General features: G+C 45.9%; 1 protein-coding gene across 1 annotated transcript in view; it reads left to right on the plus strand.

Moving 5' to 3' along the window:
• Positions 1-18,088, plus strand: part of LOC144502006 (scavenger receptor cysteine-rich domain-containing group B protein) — a 35,251-nt gene extending 17,163 nt beyond the window's left edge. Inside the window, exons 5-12 of the mRNA XM_078226024.1 lie at positions 324-634; positions 3,187-3,204; positions 4,459-4,564; positions 8,838-8,930; positions 10,680-10,745; positions 12,366-12,677; positions 14,153-14,242; positions 17,772-18,088. Coding sequence (XP_078082150.1) covers positions 324-634; positions 3,187-3,204; positions 4,459-4,564; positions 8,838-8,930; positions 10,680-10,745; positions 12,366-12,677; positions 14,153-14,242; positions 17,772-18,088 — 1,313 coding nt within the window. The remainder of the gene's footprint in view (positions 1-323; positions 635-3,186; positions 3,205-4,458; positions 4,565-8,837; positions 8,931-10,679; positions 10,746-12,365; positions 12,678-14,152; positions 14,243-17,771) is intronic.
• The last annotated feature ends 3,259 nt before the right edge of the window (positions 18,089-21,347 follow it).

A 21,347-nucleotide genomic window follows, 5' to 3' on the forward strand; every position in this document is an offset into this window, starting at 1 on the left:
GTCACTGCTTCTCATAGGTAGATAGACCAACCATCATACATTTTTCAAATTTATTCACAAGCATGAAGCAGACAGCCCAAGACACCACTTTCCAACAACACTCAAACACTTCAGGCTGCATCCCATGGGTTACACAGTAGATCAAGACTGTCTCTCTTGTTGCCTTAAGTTCTGGCTGTGATGTCATTACTGCACACGGAACTATATAAGCTATTCGATAAACAGAGAACAGTTTAACCCCACTGAAGAAACATGAAATCTTTAATTGTACCAATGTAAATGGATTTCTCCTTGAGGAAATTAACCATTTCTTCTCTTTACAGGGGAGGGCAATATCCGTTTAGTCAATGGCTACAACTCATGTCAAGGCAGAGTGGAGATAAAGTACAGAGGACAGTGGGGAACAATTTGTGATGATGACTGGGGCATGAATGATGCCAAAGTTGTGTGCCAGCAGATGGGCTGTGGCACAGCAATATCCTCCACCACCAATTCATACTTTGGATATGGAAAGGGGCTGATTCTGTTGGACAATGTAAACTGTGACGGGAGTGAGCCTTCATTATTGAGCTGTCACAGTCTGGGATGGGGTGTACACAACTGTGGGCACCATGAAGATGCAGGAGTCATCTGTGCAGGTAACCTTTTCTTCAAAACCATCTGATCTTACTAACTTGTATAGCAAACAGTAATTCAATCTATCCACTCTCCTTCCCCTACAGAAAAAAAATTACTTGTTTATTTTCTCTCTCTAACCAAATTAATGTGGTTTCACTGATGTGTTGCTGGATAAATGCATCACCAAAGTACTAAGCATGCTGAGTATTACCAAATACAATGTCAGATGTTAAGAACTAAATACATTACATGGTAAAGTTTGATCATCTCAAGCTCTGTGTTTGATAGGAGGTAGGAACATAGAACTTAGGAGCAGGAGTAGACCATTTAGTCTTTCGAGCCTGCTGCCATTCAATGAGATCATGGCTGGTTGAGGCCTGGTTGTGGTCTCAACTCCAGCTTCCTGTCAGCTGCCCATAAACCCTTCATTCCCTTGCTTATCCTCTGAAAAGTGTTGCGAAGTTGGGTAGAGTAATTGTGAATTGGTGTTTCTAAAATTCTAAAATGCTAGGGGGGAAAGCTTTGCATGGTTCCTTTAAAAAGGTGATGCTTTTTCTGTGCTTGGAAAGTTTTTTAAAAATGCAAGTACAGATAGAGTGCCCAAAATGAATTTGCATTGGAAGGCCAAGCAGCAGGGTTACCAAGGTAACAGGCTTTCAGGCATTTGAATTATTTGAATTCATTCAGCCAATCAATTTGGATTAGGCCAAGAACCCATTAAATTTAAATCCGATGGTTTTGGCAACCTTGGACCAATCCTATTGTGGGGGATATTGATATGTCATTACAGGTATAAAAGGAAGGAGGCAGTGCGACAGAGGACTGCAACTGCCACCCGCTTCATAAGAACATAAGAAATAGGAGCAGGAGTAGGCCATCTAGCCCCTCAAGCCTGCTCCGCCATTCAATAAGATCATGGTTGATCGGATAGTGGGTTCAGTTCCACTTACCCGCCCGCTCCCCATAACCCTTAATTCCCTTAATGGTTATAAATCTATCTATCTGTGACTTAAACACATTTAACGAGGTAGCCTCTACTGCTTCATTGGGCAGAGAATTCCAAAGATTCACTACCCTCTGGGAGAAGGTAGTTCATAGCAGTTCATAGCTTTCAGCTTAAAGCCTCATCTAGATAGCAAAGGAGAAAGAAGAATCAACAAAGAAGGCCCAGAATTTTCCGGAAGACACAAAACCTGGTTGTAATTTAGAGAGTGACTAAAATTCTATTTTTTTGTTAATAAGTGGGAATTGTATTTATCTGAACAGCATTTCATTAGAATCATGTTTTATTCGATTTGCTAATAGTTTAGTTAATTTCGCTGTTAGATAAATAAAGTGCTACTTGTTGATTTTAGAGTGTGTGTCAGGGAGTTATTTTGATTTAACCACTAAAAGTTGCTGAAGAGCAGATCGTGCCACTTCACACTCACTTGTACAGATTATGAGGTGAGGTACCCCTCTTCTGAGTGGTTAGGTGTTAGTTCTCAGAGGGGGGAATCCACCTCCACTTCATAACAAAAGGGATGCTTGATGTGGGATGCCCCTGCGCTTGTTGTTTCTGAGACAGGGAGCCTGCAGGCTTTATGTTGCATCGTTCCACCACAAAGTATGCTGTTGAGTGCTCAAAACCCTGAAAGGTGAACACAAGTTCAAGTGGAGTTGCATTGTGGCTGGATCGGGTGCTGCAGGTCATTCCAAAAGTGCGGCACAAGAATGCCACATCATGGCAGCGAGCACGCTGCAGGTTGTTCTGTTTCTGCACTGGATGACGTCCTCTTGCAGGACACAGAGAGGAGGAGAGATGCCACCTATCCACAGGGGAATAGGAGGCTTTCCAAACAAACTCTCAGAAGGCAGTGGGAGCAGATGGCGTGGAGATCAGTGCCAGGATATAAGCCCTGGGCACCTGGATGCAGTACCACAAGATGTTCAATGACCTTACATGAACGGTCAAGGTGAGCAAATGCATCTTCAAAGGTCACATTAACCTGAGATATTGCTCAATGCCTTATCTCAATCACTCACCTACCAACAACCTCAGTAAGGGCTCATCCCTCATCTTCATAGCTTCACCTCATCCTCCTACATTTAACACTGCTGTAAACGTCACATCACACCTTGCAGCTTGCACACCCTGCCAGCTGTTCAACCATGACAGCCACATCAAACCAATACATAGTGCAACACTTATTAACATTCTCCCCTCTCACATAGCCAAAGGCAACAGGGGATAACCAGTGGGGGACAGGCATGTTGGAACTCACTGCTCATTTACTGAGCACAGGAGGAATCTGGAGCCAGTCAATTCCTTAACATAAGTTTGTTCACAAAACCCCGAGAACACAGGTAGACTGTCTTTCCCTCCCACCCACACGCTGAGAAATCGGTTCTTGTATATACTTAAGGATAATGCCCTAATCTTTCCCCAATTAGTAAGCAGCTCTCACTTATAACAGAGTGGCACAGTGGTTAGCACTGCTACCTCACAGTGCCAGGGAACAGGTTCGATTCCAGGCTTAGAATCATAGAATCCCCACAGTCCAGAAGGAGGGCATTCAGCCCATCGAGTCTGTACTGACCACAATCCCACCCAGGCTCTATTCCCGTAATCCCACACGTTTACCCTGCTAATCCCCCTGACACTAGGATCAATTTAGCATTGTCAGCCAACCTAACCTGCACATTTTTGGATTGTGGAAGGAAACCAGAGCACCTGGAGGAAACCCACACAGACACGGGGAGAACGTGCAAACTCCACATTGAAAATGACCTGAGGCCAGAAGTGAACCTGGGTCTCTGGCACTGTGATGCGCAGTGCTAACCATTGTGCCACCATGCCGCTTGGGTCACTATCTGTGCGGAATCTGCACGTTCTCCCCGTGTCTGCGTGGGTTTCCTCTGGGTGCTCTGGTTTCCTCCCACAGCCTGAAAGACGTGCCTTCTAGGTGCATTGGCCATGATAAATTCTCCCTCGGTGTACCCAAACAGGCACCGGAATGTGGTGACTAGGGGATTTTCACAGTAACTTCACTGCAGTATGAATGTAAACCTACTTGTGACACTAATTATTAAACTTTAACTCGAGGATACACTTCATTGTGACAGGATTGCAACGTTAACATGGCACAGCTGTATATCCACACCTACCCCCCACTCCACCACTCATGGAAGAGACAGTGCTCACCAACATTGGTGTGGCAATGATTGAAGCTGTGGCCAGTGGTGAGGCTGAAACCCACTGAAGGTGACAATGTGCTCAAATGTAATCATCCTCCTTTCCTCCCACTTCCCCCTCATGCCACAATCTCTCAGATACCCAAGAACTGCAACCTGGTCAGGCAGTGTTAGGAGAGGAATAGGTGTAAGAACAGGAGGACCATGATGAATGAAAAATATTGCCACTCAATGTCTCATTCACAGCTATGAGCCGGTGACACTGGCACTGTGTACAGCTTTGAGGATAGTTTAGAAATGTGACCTGCACTTGGTGAGACATCACGCATAAATAGCCTGCAGCCAGGTCAGAGGACAAGGATAGCACAGATAGCAGATCACTGGAGAGTGAGGTTGCATGAGTCCTGCTGCTAAGGACTCAGATGGGTTTGAATGTCCTAACTATGTTGGGGTTGTGAGTTTTAACAGAAAGAAAATATACGGATTGCATGCGTCAATTCAAACTAACACACAACAGGTTTTATTGGAAGATCTGTTCTCTGCACTGCTCCAAGTACAAAATTGAAATTAAAATAGCAGCCTGAGCACACACCCTAATGACATCGCCATCAAATCATGTGATCAGTTTTTAAAGCAACCTTGCAACCCTTTTAAATCTATAACAAGGGTACAGAAGAAGACTGGTGGGAATGCACAATGAAATGCAATGGCAAGCCTGACAGGAAGCCTGGGGTCAATGTCAAGGGCACGGGTGAACCCAAATTGAGCATCTGTGAGCAGGTTATTCCTAAGCAAATGCCATTTAATAGCACTGTTGATGACCCCTTCTGTCACTTTACTGACGACCTAGAGTAGACTGATGAGGTGGTAATTAGCCAGGTTGGATTTGTCCTGTTTCTTGTGTGTAGGACATACCTGGACAATTTTCTACATAGTTGGGTAGATGCCAGTGTTGTAGCTGTACTGGAACAATTTGGCATGGAGTGGGTCAAATTGGCTGAAGACTGACATCTGTGATGCTGGGTACCTCCAGAAGAGGCCGAGATAGATCATCCACTCGGCATTTTTGGTTGAAGATTGCTGCGAATGTTTCAGCCTTGTCTTTTGAACTGAAATGCCGGGTTCCTCCATCATTGAGGATGGGGATATTTGTGAGGTCTCCTCCTCCAGTGAATTGTTTAATTGTCCACCACCATTTGCGACTGGGCATGGCGGGACTGCAGATCTGATCCATTGGTTGTGGGATTGCTGAGCTCTATTACTTGCTGCTTATGCTTTTTAGCACACCTGTGTTGTAGCTTCACCAGGTTGACACCACATTTTTACTTATGCCTGGTGTTGCTCCTGGCATGCTCTCCTGCACTCTTCAATGAACCAGGGTTGATCCCCTGGCTTGGTGGTAATGGTAGAGTAGCAGATATGCTGGGCCATGAGGTTATAGATTGCTGTTGAATACAATTCTGTTGCTGCTGATGGTCCACAGCACCTCACAGATGCCCAGTCTTGAGCTGCTAAATGTGTTTGAAGTCGATCCCATTTAGCACAGTGGTAGTGCCACACAACACGATGGCGGGTATCCTCAATGTGAAGATGGGACTTTGTCTCCACAAGGACTCTGCAGTGGTCACTTCTATCCATACTGCCATGGACAGATGCATCTGCAGCAAGGGGTTGGTGATGAAAAGGACAAGGAAGTTGGTATTGTTGGTTCCCTCATCACCTGCTGTAGATCCAGTCCAGCAGCTATGTCCTTTAGGACCCAGCCTGCTCAGTCTGTGGTGGTACTACCAAGCCACTCCTTGTGATGGGCATTTGTGCCTTACCATAACTCAGTGCTCCCTCCAAGTGGTGTTCAACATGCAGGAGTACTGATTCATCAGCTGAGGGGAGATGGCACATGATAGTCAGCAATAGGTGTCCTGGCCCATGTATGACCTGGTGACATGAAACATCATGGGGTCCAGAGTCAGTGTTGAGGACACGCAGGGCAACTCCTTCCCATCTGTATACCACTGTGCTGCCCGCCACCTTTGCTGGTCCTGACCTTCCGATGGGCCAGGACGTACCCAGGAAAGGTGATGTTAATGTCTGAGACATTATCTGTAAGGTATGATTGCATGATTATGACCATAGAACATAGAACAGTACAGCACAGAACAGGACCTTCGGCCCACGATGTTGTGCCGAGCTTTATCTGAAACCAAGATCAAGCTATCCCACTCCCTATCATCTTGGTGTGCTCCATGTGCCTATCCAATAACCGCTTAAATGTTCCTAAAGTGTCTGACTCCACTATCACTGCAGGCAGTCCATTCCACACCCCAACCACTCTCTGCGTAAAGAACCTACCTCTGATATCCTTCCTATATCTCCCACCACGAACCCTATAGTTATGCCCCCTTATAATAGCGCCATCCACCCGAGGAAATAGTCTTTGAACGTTCACTCTATCTATCCCCTTCATCATTTTATAAACCTCTATTAAGTCTCCCCTCAGCCTCCTCCGCTCCAGAGAGAACGGCCCTAGCTCCCTCAACCTTTCCTCATAAGACCTACCCTCCAAACCAGGCAGCATCCTGGTAAATCTCCTCTGCACTCTTTCCAGCGCTTCCACATCCTTCTTATAGTGAGGTGACCAGAACTGCACACAATATTCCAAATGTGGTCTCACCAAGGTCCTGTACAGTTGCAGCATAACCCCACGGCTCTTAAACTCCAACCCCCTGTTAATAAAAGCTAACACATTATAGGCCTTCTTCACAGCTCTATCCACTTGAGTGGCAACCTTTAGAGATCTGTGGATATGGACCCCAAGATCTCTCTGTTCCTCCACAGTCTTCAGAACCCTACCTTTGACCCTGTAATCCACATTTAAATTAGTCCTACCAAAATGAATCACCATATCAGGCTGTTTCTTGACTAGTCTGCAAAACAGCTAACCTTTTGTGATTCATGCACTATGACACCCAGATCTCTCTGAATCTCATAGCTCTACAATCTTTTTTTAAAATTCATTTGTGGGACATGGGCGTCACTGGCTGGGCCAATATTTATTGCCCATCCATGGTTGCCAGAGGGCAGTTGAGAGTCAACAACATTGCTGTGGTTCTAGAGTCACATGTAGGCCAGACCAAGTAAGGACGGCAGATTTCCTTCCCTAAAGAACATTCGTGGGCCAGATGGGTTTTTCCGACAATCAACAATGGTTTCATGGTCATCAGTAGATTCTTAATTCCAGATACTTTTTGTTGAACTCAAATTCCATCATCTGCCGTGGCGGGATTTGAACCCGGGTACCCAGAACATTAGCTGAGCTTCTGGATTAATAACCTAGCGATAATACCACTAGGCCAGTGCTTCCCCTCTCTTACCATTTAGATAATATGCTTGTTTTTTTGTTCTTCCTGCCAAAATGGAGATCCTCACGTGGTAAGGTGTGGGACTGTTGTGAATGGAGAATTGGGATTGTGTTCACTTATGCCACAGTCAGATGAGTCAATCATGGAGAGTTTGGCTTTGCCTCAGCTGCTTGGTGTATAGCTGGTGGCAGGGCCTCATGATGGACCCACAGGAGCTGTTATAATACCAAGGCCAAGCAGCACCTTCGCCCGCTGCAAATCTCAACACACATTCTGCAGAGTACTGCAGGGCTCATTGGACTGGTCAAAGCAGTGAAAGCATTGTTTTAGTCCCCTAATGGTCTCCCAAGCCTCCCCTCTGTGCCAGCATCAACCACTTAAGACATTTCACACACTTGGAAACAATATCGGTGCCGAGAAGTTAAAATTAGGTCCAATAATTTTGGAAAAAAGGAGTGTGAAGCTTTTTGTAAAATATATAAATCAATAATGAGGATAGTCCCATCATGGGATCAGATTCCATATGGGTGATGATGACTCCCAGCTCTCTCTGCACCAGCTCGTTAGCCCCCCTGTGAAATTGCCTGTCCAACACTAGATCCTTCCGGAAAGTGCGGCTGAGTCCATTCACATCTCCAGACGTTGGCTAAACCTAAACCATATGAAACCTGGGCCCAATGTTGACTCAGAGCACTGTTTACCATCTCACAACCTGGAAATTTCTGCCTCTACAGCATTCTCAGTCTCTGCTCTCTCTCAGCTCCTCTGCCAGTGAAAATCTCGTTTTGTCACTTTTCGACTCACCTTTGTCTGAAAGTCCTTATTGGCCTCCTCTATTCCTCCCAAAGCTGTCACCACTCCAAAACATAACTATCCACAGCCCTTCCTGCATAACCTCCTGTCCATTCAACACCCCCTCTCCACTAACCTGAATTGGATCTCCAGCCCCAATATGTTAAATTTGAAATAGAGGAGGCGATGGCCTAGTGGCATTGTCGCTAGACTATTAATCCAGAAACTCAGTTAATGTTCCCAGGTTCGAATCCCGCCAAGGCAGATGGTGGAATTTGAATTCAATAAAAAATATCTGGAATTAAGAGTCTATTGTTGACCATGAAACCATGCCCTTTAGGGAAGGAAATCTGCCATCCTTACCTGGTCTGGCTCACATGTGACTCCAGAGCAATGTGGTTGACCTTCAACTGCCCTCCAAGGGTGACTAGGGATGGGCAATAAATGCTGACCAGCCAGTGATGCCCATGTACCATGAATGCATTAAAAAAAATCATCATCTTCAATGTCTCCCCGCTGTCTCCCTCCCCCACCTCGTCTCTGTAACCCCCTCTAGCCTGTTACCCCTTCCCACATCCTTCAGTCTATGTCCATGAGCCATACCTTCTGGAATTCCGTTGACGATCCACTTCTCCTCCTCTCAAAACCCATATTTTCACCGAAGCTACCTCACCTTGTATCCTTTCCATTGTTCCAAATCTGACTATTTACTGTTTTCCATGTTGCAATGTGCTTTTTCGCATACATTTTACATTAAAGATATGACATAAATGAAAGCTGCTGGTGTAATTTTGACCAGGTGGACTACACAATGCTGTCAAATATCAACTCCGAAAATATCCCGCGCTCGGCATTTTATATGTTTAATACGTTTTCTTCTCTCTTTTCTTCAAGATTCCTGGACTCCCTCGGCAGCGCCGGATGTTTCATCCATTACATTTGCTGGAGACCACACTGGCACAGAATCTTCTCACAGTACCCTTCACAGTAAGACGTCTTCCTGTAAACTTACCCTGAGCAGATACTGAAGTCCAATTGAAAACAATGGCATCTCCTATTACAACTGTACAATTCCCTCCACCAGTTTATCGCAGAAAAAAATCACCCTCATCATCTCACTGTTTCGGAAGGTCTATATTCCAGACTGTTTTGGAATGCACTGTCTGAAACGGTAGTGGAAGCAGATTTGAAAATAACATAAAGGGAATTGTTTAAAGGGGAAACATTTACAGGGCTTTGGGAAAATAGTGGGGGAACAGAATTAATTGGATAACTCTTCAAAGGAGCCAGCATGAGCACAATGGGGTGAATGGCCTCCTTCTGTGTCTGATCATATTATTGTTTTGGACTGTTAGCTTATTTGGTGAAATGTCATTTTCTTGACACTGAGGGAGGAGAAATTAAAACCAGACCAGATTTCTAGGCCTGATCACTGTCCAGTCATCCAGATGACAATTCTGTGCTTCTGGATATTGTATAAGGATGGGACAGGGGTCAGTTATCGGGTCTCTGTGACGGAACAAGCGGCAGACACTCAGTTCCTGATATAAACCTCTGAGGTAAACCTCAGAGGTAAACTAGTCCAACGCCGGCATCTCCACATCATAAACCTCTGAGCCAGAGCTATGGATGAGAAAGCCGGAAATGCAGGTTTCCCAGACACTCTGCAGTTTAACTCCAGGTTTTTTTTGTCAGATTTCCCCCTCCAACAGCCAGCCGGACTGCCTCTCCAGGAATTAGTGGTGGGGTGGTGGATGATTGGGATGGTGGGAGATGGGGGTGGTGGGAGGGGAATGAGATCGTGACAGGGGTAGAGATGAAGGAATATCTGAAAGAACATTGTTGGGAGGAGTGGAGATAGTGTGGGGAAGGGAATCACTGATCATGGCCGTTTAGGGAGGGTTGGTGCTGGTGATCACTGATCGCAGAATCATAGAATCCCTACAATACAAAAAAGGCCATTCAGTCCATCGAGCCTGAACCAACAATAACCCAAGCCGGGCCCTATTCTGGTAACCCCATGTATTTACCCTGCAAGACCAATCCACCTGACCTGCACATCTTTGGAGTGTGGGAGGAAACAGGAGCACCCCAAAGAAACTCATGCAGACACGGGAAGAATGGGCAGACTCCACACAGACAATCAACCAAGACCAGAATGGAACCCGCGTCCTTGGCGCTGTGAGGCCACAGTGTTAACCACTGTGACACCGTGGGTACAAGGTTAACCTTTTGGCCCCGGCTGAGAGGCTCAGACTCCTGTCCCACAAGCAGGATATGGGTTACAGGCACATAACTGAAGTACCCTATGCTTCCTATTACTTATCAGGATTCTCATAGAAACCCTATTCAAAATGCAATCATGCAGCCTCATGGTGAGTTTTCAGTGACTAATCCTCTTCCTGCTCCTGACAGTGGTTTGGTCTCTCTCCTACATCTCCTCCCAGTTATTTCCAAGCCTGTCCTCCTCCTATTGGTGATTTGGGGTTTGAAATGCTTAACATTTTAACTTCCTACTTTACCCAAACCCAGTCATTTTGGCGGGGGAGTGGGAGGGGGGTTTAAGGTTTAAGGGTACCACCAGACTGGAGGAATGACCACCTCAGCAAGGTCTAGGATAAGCCCGTGAAGCTGAACTCCAGAAAGAGGTGGAGGGGAAGTCAGGCTTTTTTAAGTACATTGCTAGCCAAGCAAGTTGTTCAAGCAGCACAGTTAATATTTGTTCTTTACATTTAGTTACAGATGTGACTGATCAAGTTTCTGAACAGATTACAACCACCAAACTTACAACTCCCCAGATTGGTAAGTTTTCATTCTAAGATGTAGAATTGTTTTTATATCAGCCACAATGTTGATTTACTGCATCAAATCCAAGGTATTAATGTAAATGTATGAGTCTATTTGAAGCCAGTGGACTTTGTGATGTTCCTGCAAACCCTGCATAATCCACCCTGTTGTGGACTCTGTTCCACTCAATTCTTTTCCTGGGATAAAACTGAGCATCAAAGCACTGGAATATCCTTCCATTCTTAACATGGCCACCATTGCGCCAATATCTGTTACCCTTATTCATGTCACGTTCCACCCAGAGAAGGCAGGTGAACCAGGCTGTGACCAGAGGCCGGAATTTTTCAGTTCATCCCGCCAGCGGGATCTTCCAATCCCACCAGCGGGACCTTCCAATCCCACCGAAGTCAGTGGGCATTTGAATGACCAGCCGCTTCCAGGAGGAACCGCTACGGCGGGTCTGGAGAATCCCAGCCTAGGTTTTCGGTTAATTAATCGTGGACTGGTCTAGAATGATAAGAGAAATCGTCTGAGGCACTTGTTTCTAGGCCCAGAATTTGGCGCTGAACGAGTAAGCCCATGCCCAGAAAAAGAGGCCCAAAAATCGATCCTCCGACTTTATCTGCATTAGGGCAAGTCCTGAAACTTGACCTGCCTCCACAGATACTCCACAAGGTAAAGGAGTTTCCAGCTGCCACAAACAAGCTTCGTGTATGTCTCAGCTGAGGCTCCGGAGCTGGCAATCAGGCAGCTGATCAGGTTTAGAGGATTGGGAGATCATTTCTGATCCTCCTGGATCCTGACGAATCCTGAGCAGGAAGTAATTTCTCAGCTCCTTCAATAGGCCTTAGGCCTTCTCATTAATATTGTAACAAAATCCAAAGAAACACCCCCATGAATTAAACCTTTCCCCAGTAAATTGGTTTGCTCTTTGCTCCAAACACCAGAGGAAAGCATTCCAATGTCCTACCCTGTTTGAAGAGCATATTTGTCAACGTGAGTTGGCAATTGAGATTCTCATTATTGAATCATAGAATCACTACAGTGCAGAAGGAGTCCATTCAGCCCATCAAGCCTGCACCCACAACAATCCCATCCCGGCCCTAACCCCATATTTACCCTGCTAATCCCCCTGACGCTAAGGGGCAATTTAATGGTCAATCAACCTAACCTACACATCTTGGGATTGTTGGAGGAAGGCAGAGCACCTGGAGGAAACCTACGCAGATACGGGGAGAATGTGCAAACTCCACACAGTCACCCAAGGCTGGAATTGAACCCGGGCTCCTGGCGCTTTGAGGCAGCTGTGCTAACCACTGTGCTACGTGCCGCCCTTAGCTGTTTTGATCGGATGGGCTCCATCTGAATCAGGCTGGGACCAAGTATCCTGGCAAATTAAATACCTAGGGCTGTAGATAGGGCTTTAAGCTAAATAGTGGGGGGAGGAGAGAGGAATTGAACCCGGGTCCCTGACACTGTGAGGCAGCAGTGCTAAACAATGTTTCACCGTGCCGCGCATCTCTCCTAGTTCAATATCCCAGTGGAACAAGTTTGCGATCACCTGGAGTAATTTAAAAGCTGCATGTGCTGCACTAGTTAAGGCTGAAAATGTAATAATTGTCAATATTTCTCCAGCCAGATCCATCCGTCTGGTAAACGGTAACAACAGCTGTCAAGGCAGAGTGGAGATTTTCTATGGCAATAACTGGGGAACGGTGTGCGATGATGATTGGAGCATTGAGAATGTAAAGGTGGTTTGCAAGCAGTTGGGATGTGGTGCTGCCATCACTGCGACTGAGCTGAGCTACTTTGGGTATGGCCGTGGCCCTATATTGCTGGACAACGTGAATTGTAAAGGCTCGGAGTCCTCTCTATCAGACTGCTTTAACCTCGGCTGGGGAAAACACAACTGTAGGCACCATGAGGATGCTGGTGCCATTTGTGTAGGTAAGGCCGCAACAAATTAATTTTACACTCGAAAGAAATATAACTTGCACTTACATAATGTTGTTCAGTAATTGGATAACTCTTCCAGAGAGCCAGCATGAGCACAATGGGGGTGAATGGCCTCCATGTAGTCTGGATGTCCCGAAATGTTTTATCAGCAACTTTCTAGCGTTGTTGCTGTTGTTACTCAGGCAAATGCAGCAGCCATTTTACACCCAAGGCAGCCCTACAATCTGCAGTGAGATAATGTTAATCTATTCTGGCAGTGTTGGTTGAGGGATGCATGTTTGCCAGGAGAAGTAGGAACATCGGAACATAGGAATTAGGAGCAGAGGTAGGCAAATTCAGTCCTTGTTTTTTTTAACAAAGGTGCCACAGGATCTTCTACTTGAATCTGAACTGGTCTCTGGTTAATGTCTCATTCAAAAGATTGTTATCCCTTACACTTCTGCACTCCCTCAATACTGCAGTCAAGCGACAAAGGAGATTATGGGGATGATTCTCTGTCCTGCTGCACTAATTTATCACCGCAGCAGGCTGGGAGATTTCAGCGGGGCTGGATTAGTGCGATCCACACTGGGCGTCCGGCCCCGAGCGCCTCTCCCAACACTAGATTTGTGGCGCCATCAGCTCTGCACCGGAAATAGGCGCGGAGCTGCATTAGGTATGCAGCTGGGGATTTTAATATAATTTAAATATGATTAGCGGGTCCAGGACTGAAGTCTCCCCCCCTTCCGCCGGAGTGCTTTACTCCAGTAGCTCCCCACCTTTGGGGAGCTAGTGGCCTGATCCTGCCGGACCCCTCTCTTCCCCCCCTCCCAGCTTCTTCTCCCCCTCCCCCCTCCTTCCCCTTCCTCTCCCTTCCCCATTCATCTTCCCCCTCCCCCCTCAACCTCCCACTCTCCTTCCGCTCCCCTCCCCCCCCCACCCCTCCCTCCCCCCCACCCACCCACCCACCCACACACACACACACACACACACACACACATACACACACTTCTGAGCCAATCACCGTGTGATAGCAGAGGGCAGGAGCGATGTGAATCAAAAGTGAAGAAGGTAACTTGGAAAAAACAATCCCTTGATCATCCAATTGGCATTACAATGGGATAATACCTATGAATATAAAACAGCAACCCCCTGGCCCGCCATGAGCAATGCCATGGGAATCTGCCGGTACAGTGTAAGAAAACAAAACAACTGGGGATCTAAGATAATATCATGCAAATTATACCAAAGTTAGACCAAGCCATCTGAATGGAAATGATACAGGATTGTGTGTGAAAGGATAGCATCTGCTGTGTATATTATGTTGCCCCTGGGCCTTCCTTTCAAGAAGCACTTTGAAAGCTTACAAATTTGGCCACGTTTCAATAATCTCCATGAATAAACAAATCCGTGTGAAAAGGGATTGTGATAGCCAAAATTACCAGACAGTTCACGTGTTCTTATCTGTCCCTCTCATTGTTGTTTAGAGTATAAAGCTCCAGACACAACAGGCTCTGGTAAACAGGCACCAATAGTAACCACGACAAGAACATTGCAAGTGATGAAGGCTGCCGAAGGTAAGTGCTTGCTGAACAAATATTCAGTCATCATTAAACTATTTCAGAAGCATTTCCAGTGTGCAGTGGCCTGTGGTAACCATGGGAACGTGGTCTGATCACTTTATCTGGCCAGTGTCCTTGAATAAAGTGGTGAATACATGAGTACTGGGTTGATTTTCACTGCCGCACTGCTTGTCTTTGCTTCACTATCGCTGTCATACCTCACCTCCAACCTCCACCATCATCTTTCAGCTGTGTGACTCCATTGATTCCTACAGTGCAGAAGGAGGCCATTTGGCCCATTGAGCCTGCGCCGACAACAATTCCACCCAGGCCCTATCCCCATAGCCCCATGTATTTACTCTGCTAGCCCCCCCGGCACTAAGGGACAATTTAGCATGGCCAATCCACCTAACCTGCTTTAACTCTGCTTCAATCATCAAACTGGGAATCTCTTGACTTCTTGGTCATGCCCCTGTGAGTATAAAATGAATGTGAGGGTGTATATGTGTGTGTGTGTTGCACGGATACAGAAAATTCATATCACAAACACACAGTTGCCATTTTCTCATATACTGACACATTGTACGTGTTATCAACTTTAGCTCTGATATTTAAGCAACTGCCTTTTATTCACAAGACATAAAAGCAATTGTAATGATGCAATTTGTGCACCAACTTAATGGGAAACATATGTATTCTCCCTGGAGTCTATTTTGATTTTTGAGAAGTTGTTGGGTATAATCTATTTATTGTGACAATTTAATGGTGTACCTGAATCGGCGTACCGAGTCAAACACCTCCACAGATTTGCAGGGTATGTCTCTGAGCCATCGTAGCTCGCTGGGGAAGTTACTGTACATTTTATATGGCAGGTTGTTGGTTGCCAAGTATGTATTTAACTGCCTCATTCACCCTCAATATTATTAAGTCAGAAGCTCCGCTAATGTTCTGAGGACCCGGGTTCGAATCCCACCACGGCAGGTGGTGGAATTTGAATTCAATACAAAATATCTGGAATTAAGAGTCTACTGATGACCATGAAACCATTGTTAATTGTTGGAAAAATCCATCTGGTTCATTAATGTCCTTTAGGGGAGAAAATTTGCCGTCCTTACCTGGTCTGGCCTACATTTGACTCCAAAGCCACAGCGTGTGGTTGATTCTCAACTGCCCTCTGAAATGGCCGTGCAAGCCACTCAGTTTTTCAGCTACCTTCTCAAAGGCAACTAGGGATGGGCAATGCATGCTGGCCTAGCCAGCAACGCCCATGGCCCACGAATGAATTTTTTTTTAAAATTGGGGTTTGGATTTTCTTAAATCTGAATTTACTCAGATCCACTTATTGCAAATGAGTCAATTCATCCCAGTCAATGAATAGAATATTTCATGCTGTACAGAAATTTGCATTTTCAGAGTGTTATTCAAGGTCACAAATCTATAAAAATTCATTTTCTTCAATTGATCATTAAAAATGAGGAGGATGACATTTGTCCCCTTAGGGGAGGTATGGTGGCATAGCGGTTAGCACTGCTGTCTCGCAGCGCCAGGGACACGGGTTCAATTCCCGGCTTGGTTCACTGTCTGTGTGGAGTTTGCATGTTCTCTCCATGCCTGTGTGGGTTTCCTCCCACAGTCCAAAGATGTGCAGGTTAGGTGGATTGGCCATGCTAAATTGCCCCTTAGTGTCAGGGCACTAGCAGGGTAAATATGTGGGATTGCAGGAATAGGGCCTGGGTGGGATTGTGGTCAGTGCAGACGTGACGGGCTGAATGGCCTCCTTCTGCACTGTAGAGATTCTATAATTAATGGCTCATTCATAGTGAGAAATTGAATGGCAGGGATCAACAAAACAACAAGTTACAAAGAATTTATATAGCACCTTTAACAGAGTAAAATTCCAGAGGGTGCCACCAGAGTGTTATCAAATAACATTGGACACCAAACCACATAGGAAGGCATGTGGACGGGTGACCAAAAGCTTGCTCAAGGAAGTAGGTTTTAAGAAGTGTCAAAAAGTAGGAGAGAGGGGTTGGAGAAACAAAGGAATTTAGGGGTGAAATTCCAGAGACTTAGCTTGAAAGCAAGACCACCAATGGTGAAACAATGAAAACTGGGGCTGTACAGGTGGCCAGGATTGGAGAAACATGGATCTCTGAGGAGTTCCAGGGCTGGAGAGGTTACATAGATAGGAAGGGGTGAGGTCATGGAGGGATTTGAAAATGAGAACATTGCCAGCCTAGGAGTTAATGTAAGTCATCAAGCAAAGGGGTGAATGAGATTTAATGCAAGTTAGGATATGGGCAGCAGAGTTTTGGATGAGTTTGAAGTTTATGGATGATAAAGGTTTGGAGACCATGCCACACAACATTGTCCAAGGGTGAGTATTCCTCCTGAAGCAACACTGTGACATAAATGGAGGCAGGCGGATGTCAGGTGGGCAGCTTCGAAGGCCTACCTCCATTTACTGGGACACCAACCAGCTCAATAAGTGAGTGCTGGACACCCCAGCCCTCACTGCTGCCTCCATATTCCATTGCCCCTCATAACCCTCTGTACTCCTTTCATACTCCCAACCTCATGCCCTTTAATATCCCCATGTTCCCTCCAAATTGCTCGTGCCCACTCATTGTGCCAAGGAGTGGCACAGTGGTTAGCACTGCTCCCTCACAGTGCCAGGGACCTGGGTTTGATTCCAGCCTTGGGTGACTGCATGGCATTTGCACATTCCCCCCGTGTCTGCGAGGGTTTCCTCCAGTTGCTCCAGTTTGCTCCTACACTCCAAAGATGTGCAGGTTAGGTAGATTGGCCATGCCAAATTGCCTCTTGGTATCCAGGGATGTGTGGGTTAGATAGATTAGCCATGATAAATGCACGGGGACATTGACATGTTAACATTTTAATCTCGATACTGATTCATTCAGAAAAGCACTTTATCCACTGAATAAAGTGATCTAATGCATCTGAACACTTTCACAAGGTGTGTCAGTTTAATGGTTACTTATCTTTTAAGAACAAAGTTCTAATATCAACCATTGTGTTTAAAACATTTTTAAATTATAATACACTATTACATTATGACATGTGAAGTTGTCAACATCTTTTGAATTTGCCTGTCAAAGGTTCCTGACTCCAGACTAGGCTTCGCCCATGGTTCATTCCGTAAACCATGTCTTCTATCAGAAGGGGCCCGACTCTATGGAAATAAGACGCCAAACTCTGCAATGGGATGGGCAAGGGTGGGATTAAAGAGTGCAAGATCACTACCTGCATGCTTATCCGGGGACCATAAAGTTTCCCCCATTTTGGGAATGGGGATAGCAATCCCAGAATTGGGTCCCACCTGTCTATTTGGATTTCTGCTTGTGTCTATTCTGGTAAGGATGCATGAACTCCAGGCCCTTACCTTTCCGTCACCTTTAGTTTCTGGCTTTGTATACAAGTGGCATATGCATTTAACAAGTTGTTAGCTTTCCTGAACATTCCTGTAATTACTAACGTATTGGGACATATTGTCGTTTGATTTTTCTTTTAATCCCCCATTTAGAATCGCAAATCCGACTGGTGAATGGACGGCACCGCTGTGAAGGTCGGGTGGAGATCTACCTGAGGGCGCAGTGGGGGACGGTTTGCGACGATGCCTGGGACCTGCGGGCTGCTAAGGTGGTCTGCAGCCAGCTGGGCTGTGGCAGAGCCCTGGCTGCCAACGTGGAGGCTTATTTTGGGCAGGGCACAGGCATCATCCACCTCGACAACTTAAAATGCCAAGGAAACGAGAGCTTGCTCGTCGACTGCTCTCACATTGGCTGGGACGTGCACAATTGTGACCACAGGGAAGATGCCAGCGTGATGTGCACTCTATGAACAGTCTCAAGCGCCAGCCTTTATCTGTGGGGGTGGGGAGGCGCATTGAATATATGTAAATCTATAAATGTGTAAATAGCTCAAAACTACCAAACTGAATTCCCGCATAATGTGCACTTTATATATTTTAATATTATCACCTATTACAGGTATAGCTCGTATCATCCTATGAAACATACTTATTTACTGTACCAGCAAAATGTGCTAGTGAGCATCTTAGGGTGGGGGGGGGGGGGGGGGGGGGTGGGTGGAATTTGTTTGTGTGGCACTGTTTATAGCAGCCGTACGCAGACTTGCATTGATTCCATGGGGAAGGCAATGTTGCTAACTGTACAGCCTGTGCGGTGGAGATCAGTGTAGCTCAGCTGACTGGACAGCTGGTTAGTGATGCAGAGCGACGCCAACAGCGCGGGTTCAATTCCCGTACTGGCTGAGGTTATTCACAAAGGCCTGCCTCCTCAACCTTGCCCCTTGCCTGAGGTGTAGTGACCCTCAGGTTAAATCACCACCAGTCAGCTCTCCCCCTCAGAGGAGAGAGCAGCCTATGGTCATCTGGGTCTTGGCGGCTGTTGTTAATGATATCAAAGAAGAACACTACACAGTTCTCACAGGTACCAGTTCAACTCACTGTTCTCCCAGGGAATTGAGGTAAGTCTGTGGTGGCACTAGATGAATGAATACCTCCCCTTTATTTAAAAGTATTTTTGAGGGATGCCCATCCCATTTCAGGATAGTAGATTTCTTCGCCGAAAGATGTGAGTAAAAATGCATTTCCCTTAGCACATTCATTCCACCCCTGTCTGAATTAAATCAGCTGTAAATCGCTAACTTTCGGAAGAAAGATTAGTAGATTGATTGTAGAAATCTGGAACTCTTTCTCCTCTTGCCCCCAACATAGACTGTTGAGATTGGATCAATAGAACATTTCAAAATTGGGATTGATAGATTTTTGCTGAGCAAGGTTGTTAAAGGATACTGAAAAAAGGCAGATAAATCGATTCAGCTACAGTTCATCCATGTTCACATTATATATTAATGATTTGGAAGAGGGAACTGAGTGTATTATCTGCAGATTTGCAGATGATTCAAAGTTGGGTGGGAGGGTAAGCTGTGAGAAGGATGCAGGGATGCTTCAGCGTGATTTGGACAGGCTGTGTGTGTGTGGGCATGTGCATGGCAGTTGCAGTATAATGTGGATAAATATGAGGTATCCACTTTGGTAGCAGTAATAGAAAGACAGATTATTACTTGAATGGGTGTAAATTGAGAGACATGGATACTCAACAAGACCTTGGAGTCCTCGTGCATCAGTCGCTGAAAGTAAGCGCACAGGTACAGCAGGCAGTAAAGAAGGCAAATGGTATGTTGGCCTTCATAGTGAGAGGATTTGAGTATAGGGATAGGGATGTTTTACTGCAATTGTTTAGGACGCTGGTGAGGCCACACCTGGAGTATTATGTGCAGCTTTAGTGTCCTTATCTCAGGAAGGATGTCCTTGCCATAGAGGGAGTGCAGTAAGGTTTACCAGGCTGATTCCTGGATTGGCAAGTCTGTCATATGAGGAGAGACTAAGTCGGTTAGGATTATATTCACTGGAGTTTAGAAGGGTGAGGGGGATCTCACAGAAACTTATCAAATTCTAACAGGGTTAGACAGGGTAGATTCAGAAAGAACGTTCCCAATGGTGGGGGAGTCCAGAACTAGGGGTCATAGTTTGAGGATAAGGGGTAAACCTTTTAGAACTGAGGTAAGGAGAAATTTCTTCACCCAGAGGGTGGTGAATGTGTAGAATTCACTGCCACTGAATGTAGTTGGGGCCAAAACGCTGTCTGATTTCAAGAAGAAATTAGATATAACTCTTGGGGCTAAAGGGATCAAGGGATATGGGAGGAAGGGGGATCAGGATATTGAATTCGATGATCAACCATGATCAAGATTAATGGCGGAGCAGGCTCAAAGGGACGAATGACCTACTCCTGCTTCTCGTTTCTATGTTTCTATGATCTAATCAAATTGTAGATGAAGCTCAAGGGCCTGGTGGCCTATTCCTGTTCCTGTATCCATGTTACTGAGTGTACAATGTTGAACAAGTTCCTACTGCCTGTTGCTGCTGTAAGGTCTTCACCACAATACCACATCCTGAACCAAAGGCATGGAATGCTAGAACCATCATGACAGCAATGACCAGAGCATGAAGGAGCCCACAACTTAACAGGCGTTTCCGAACATATGTTAGGAGAGGGGGAAGAGGGAGTGCCCTTGGCAATTTGCCGTTGGAGCTTTTTGATGAGATTAGGGCAGTGCAGTTAACCATTGCTCTCAGTTTTAATATTCATCTGAAATGACCATCAATGGTTCAATTGTGGAATGAGCCATTCAGATGGAGGCCCACGGTTCGATTCCCAGTGTGTACTGGGCCAGCTGGCCTCAGCTGCAAGGAACACTTCCTTGACCCATAGCTAAGGAAGAGAGAGTTCCCATTCCTGATAATGGTTTACTGAAGTGTACAAGAAACTAGTTTTAGCTTGGGTACCTAATGTACTCGCAGTCCTAGCTCGCGCAGAGAGGATGGGGGCAATTTGTACTTGCCAATATATTGGAAGTGAGGGTTTGGGGATATAGGTCCAGTAACATGCAAGAAACCTGGAGCTCTGGGTTTGTCTCCAAAGCATGTGACCTTTGATCCATGTAGGAATGCTTACTAACCGATGTGGGAGTGGAGTGGGGAGGGTTTCAATTAGGGTTGTGGAACTGCACCCCCCACCCCCGCAGACTCCATTCCATCTTACTGGTGCCCATCCATGTTAGAATTCCCCCAAAAGTTCAGCTGACTGAGGTACCCCAGAATGAGTCAGTGCCAGTGGGACCCTTACCTGCTCCTCCTGACCTCATAGGTACCCTAAAACGCACTTACTTTTACAGCTCCCATCTCCATTTTGTTGTCTGGTCTCTGAGGCCTTGGCAACCCAGCTCATCCAATCATTCAATTTCAATCTGATTCCCAATAATGAAGTGTCCCTCCTCTCCACCACAGGACAAATGCCAATAAGCAATCCACCACCATAGAAATTGCAGCCAGCCCCCTTCCACGCCTAGCCAACCACCCACTCCACTTTTCTCGCCCCCAACACAACCAGGCCGGTTTTGCTGTAGAAGGATTCCAATCAAATGCAACATTAGTGACCAGATAAGCCCAAATGTTTCCATTGTGTTGAATGTATCTGCAGATACTATTGCATCAACAGGAATAAGCAATTAT

Source organism: Mustelus asterias, chromosome 12 (assembly GCF_964213995.1).
Source record: "Mustelus asterias chromosome 12, sMusAst1.hap1.1, whole genome shotgun sequence".
Lineage (NCBI taxonomy): Eukaryota > Metazoa > Chordata > Chondrichthyes > Carcharhiniformes > Triakidae > Mustelus > Mustelus asterias.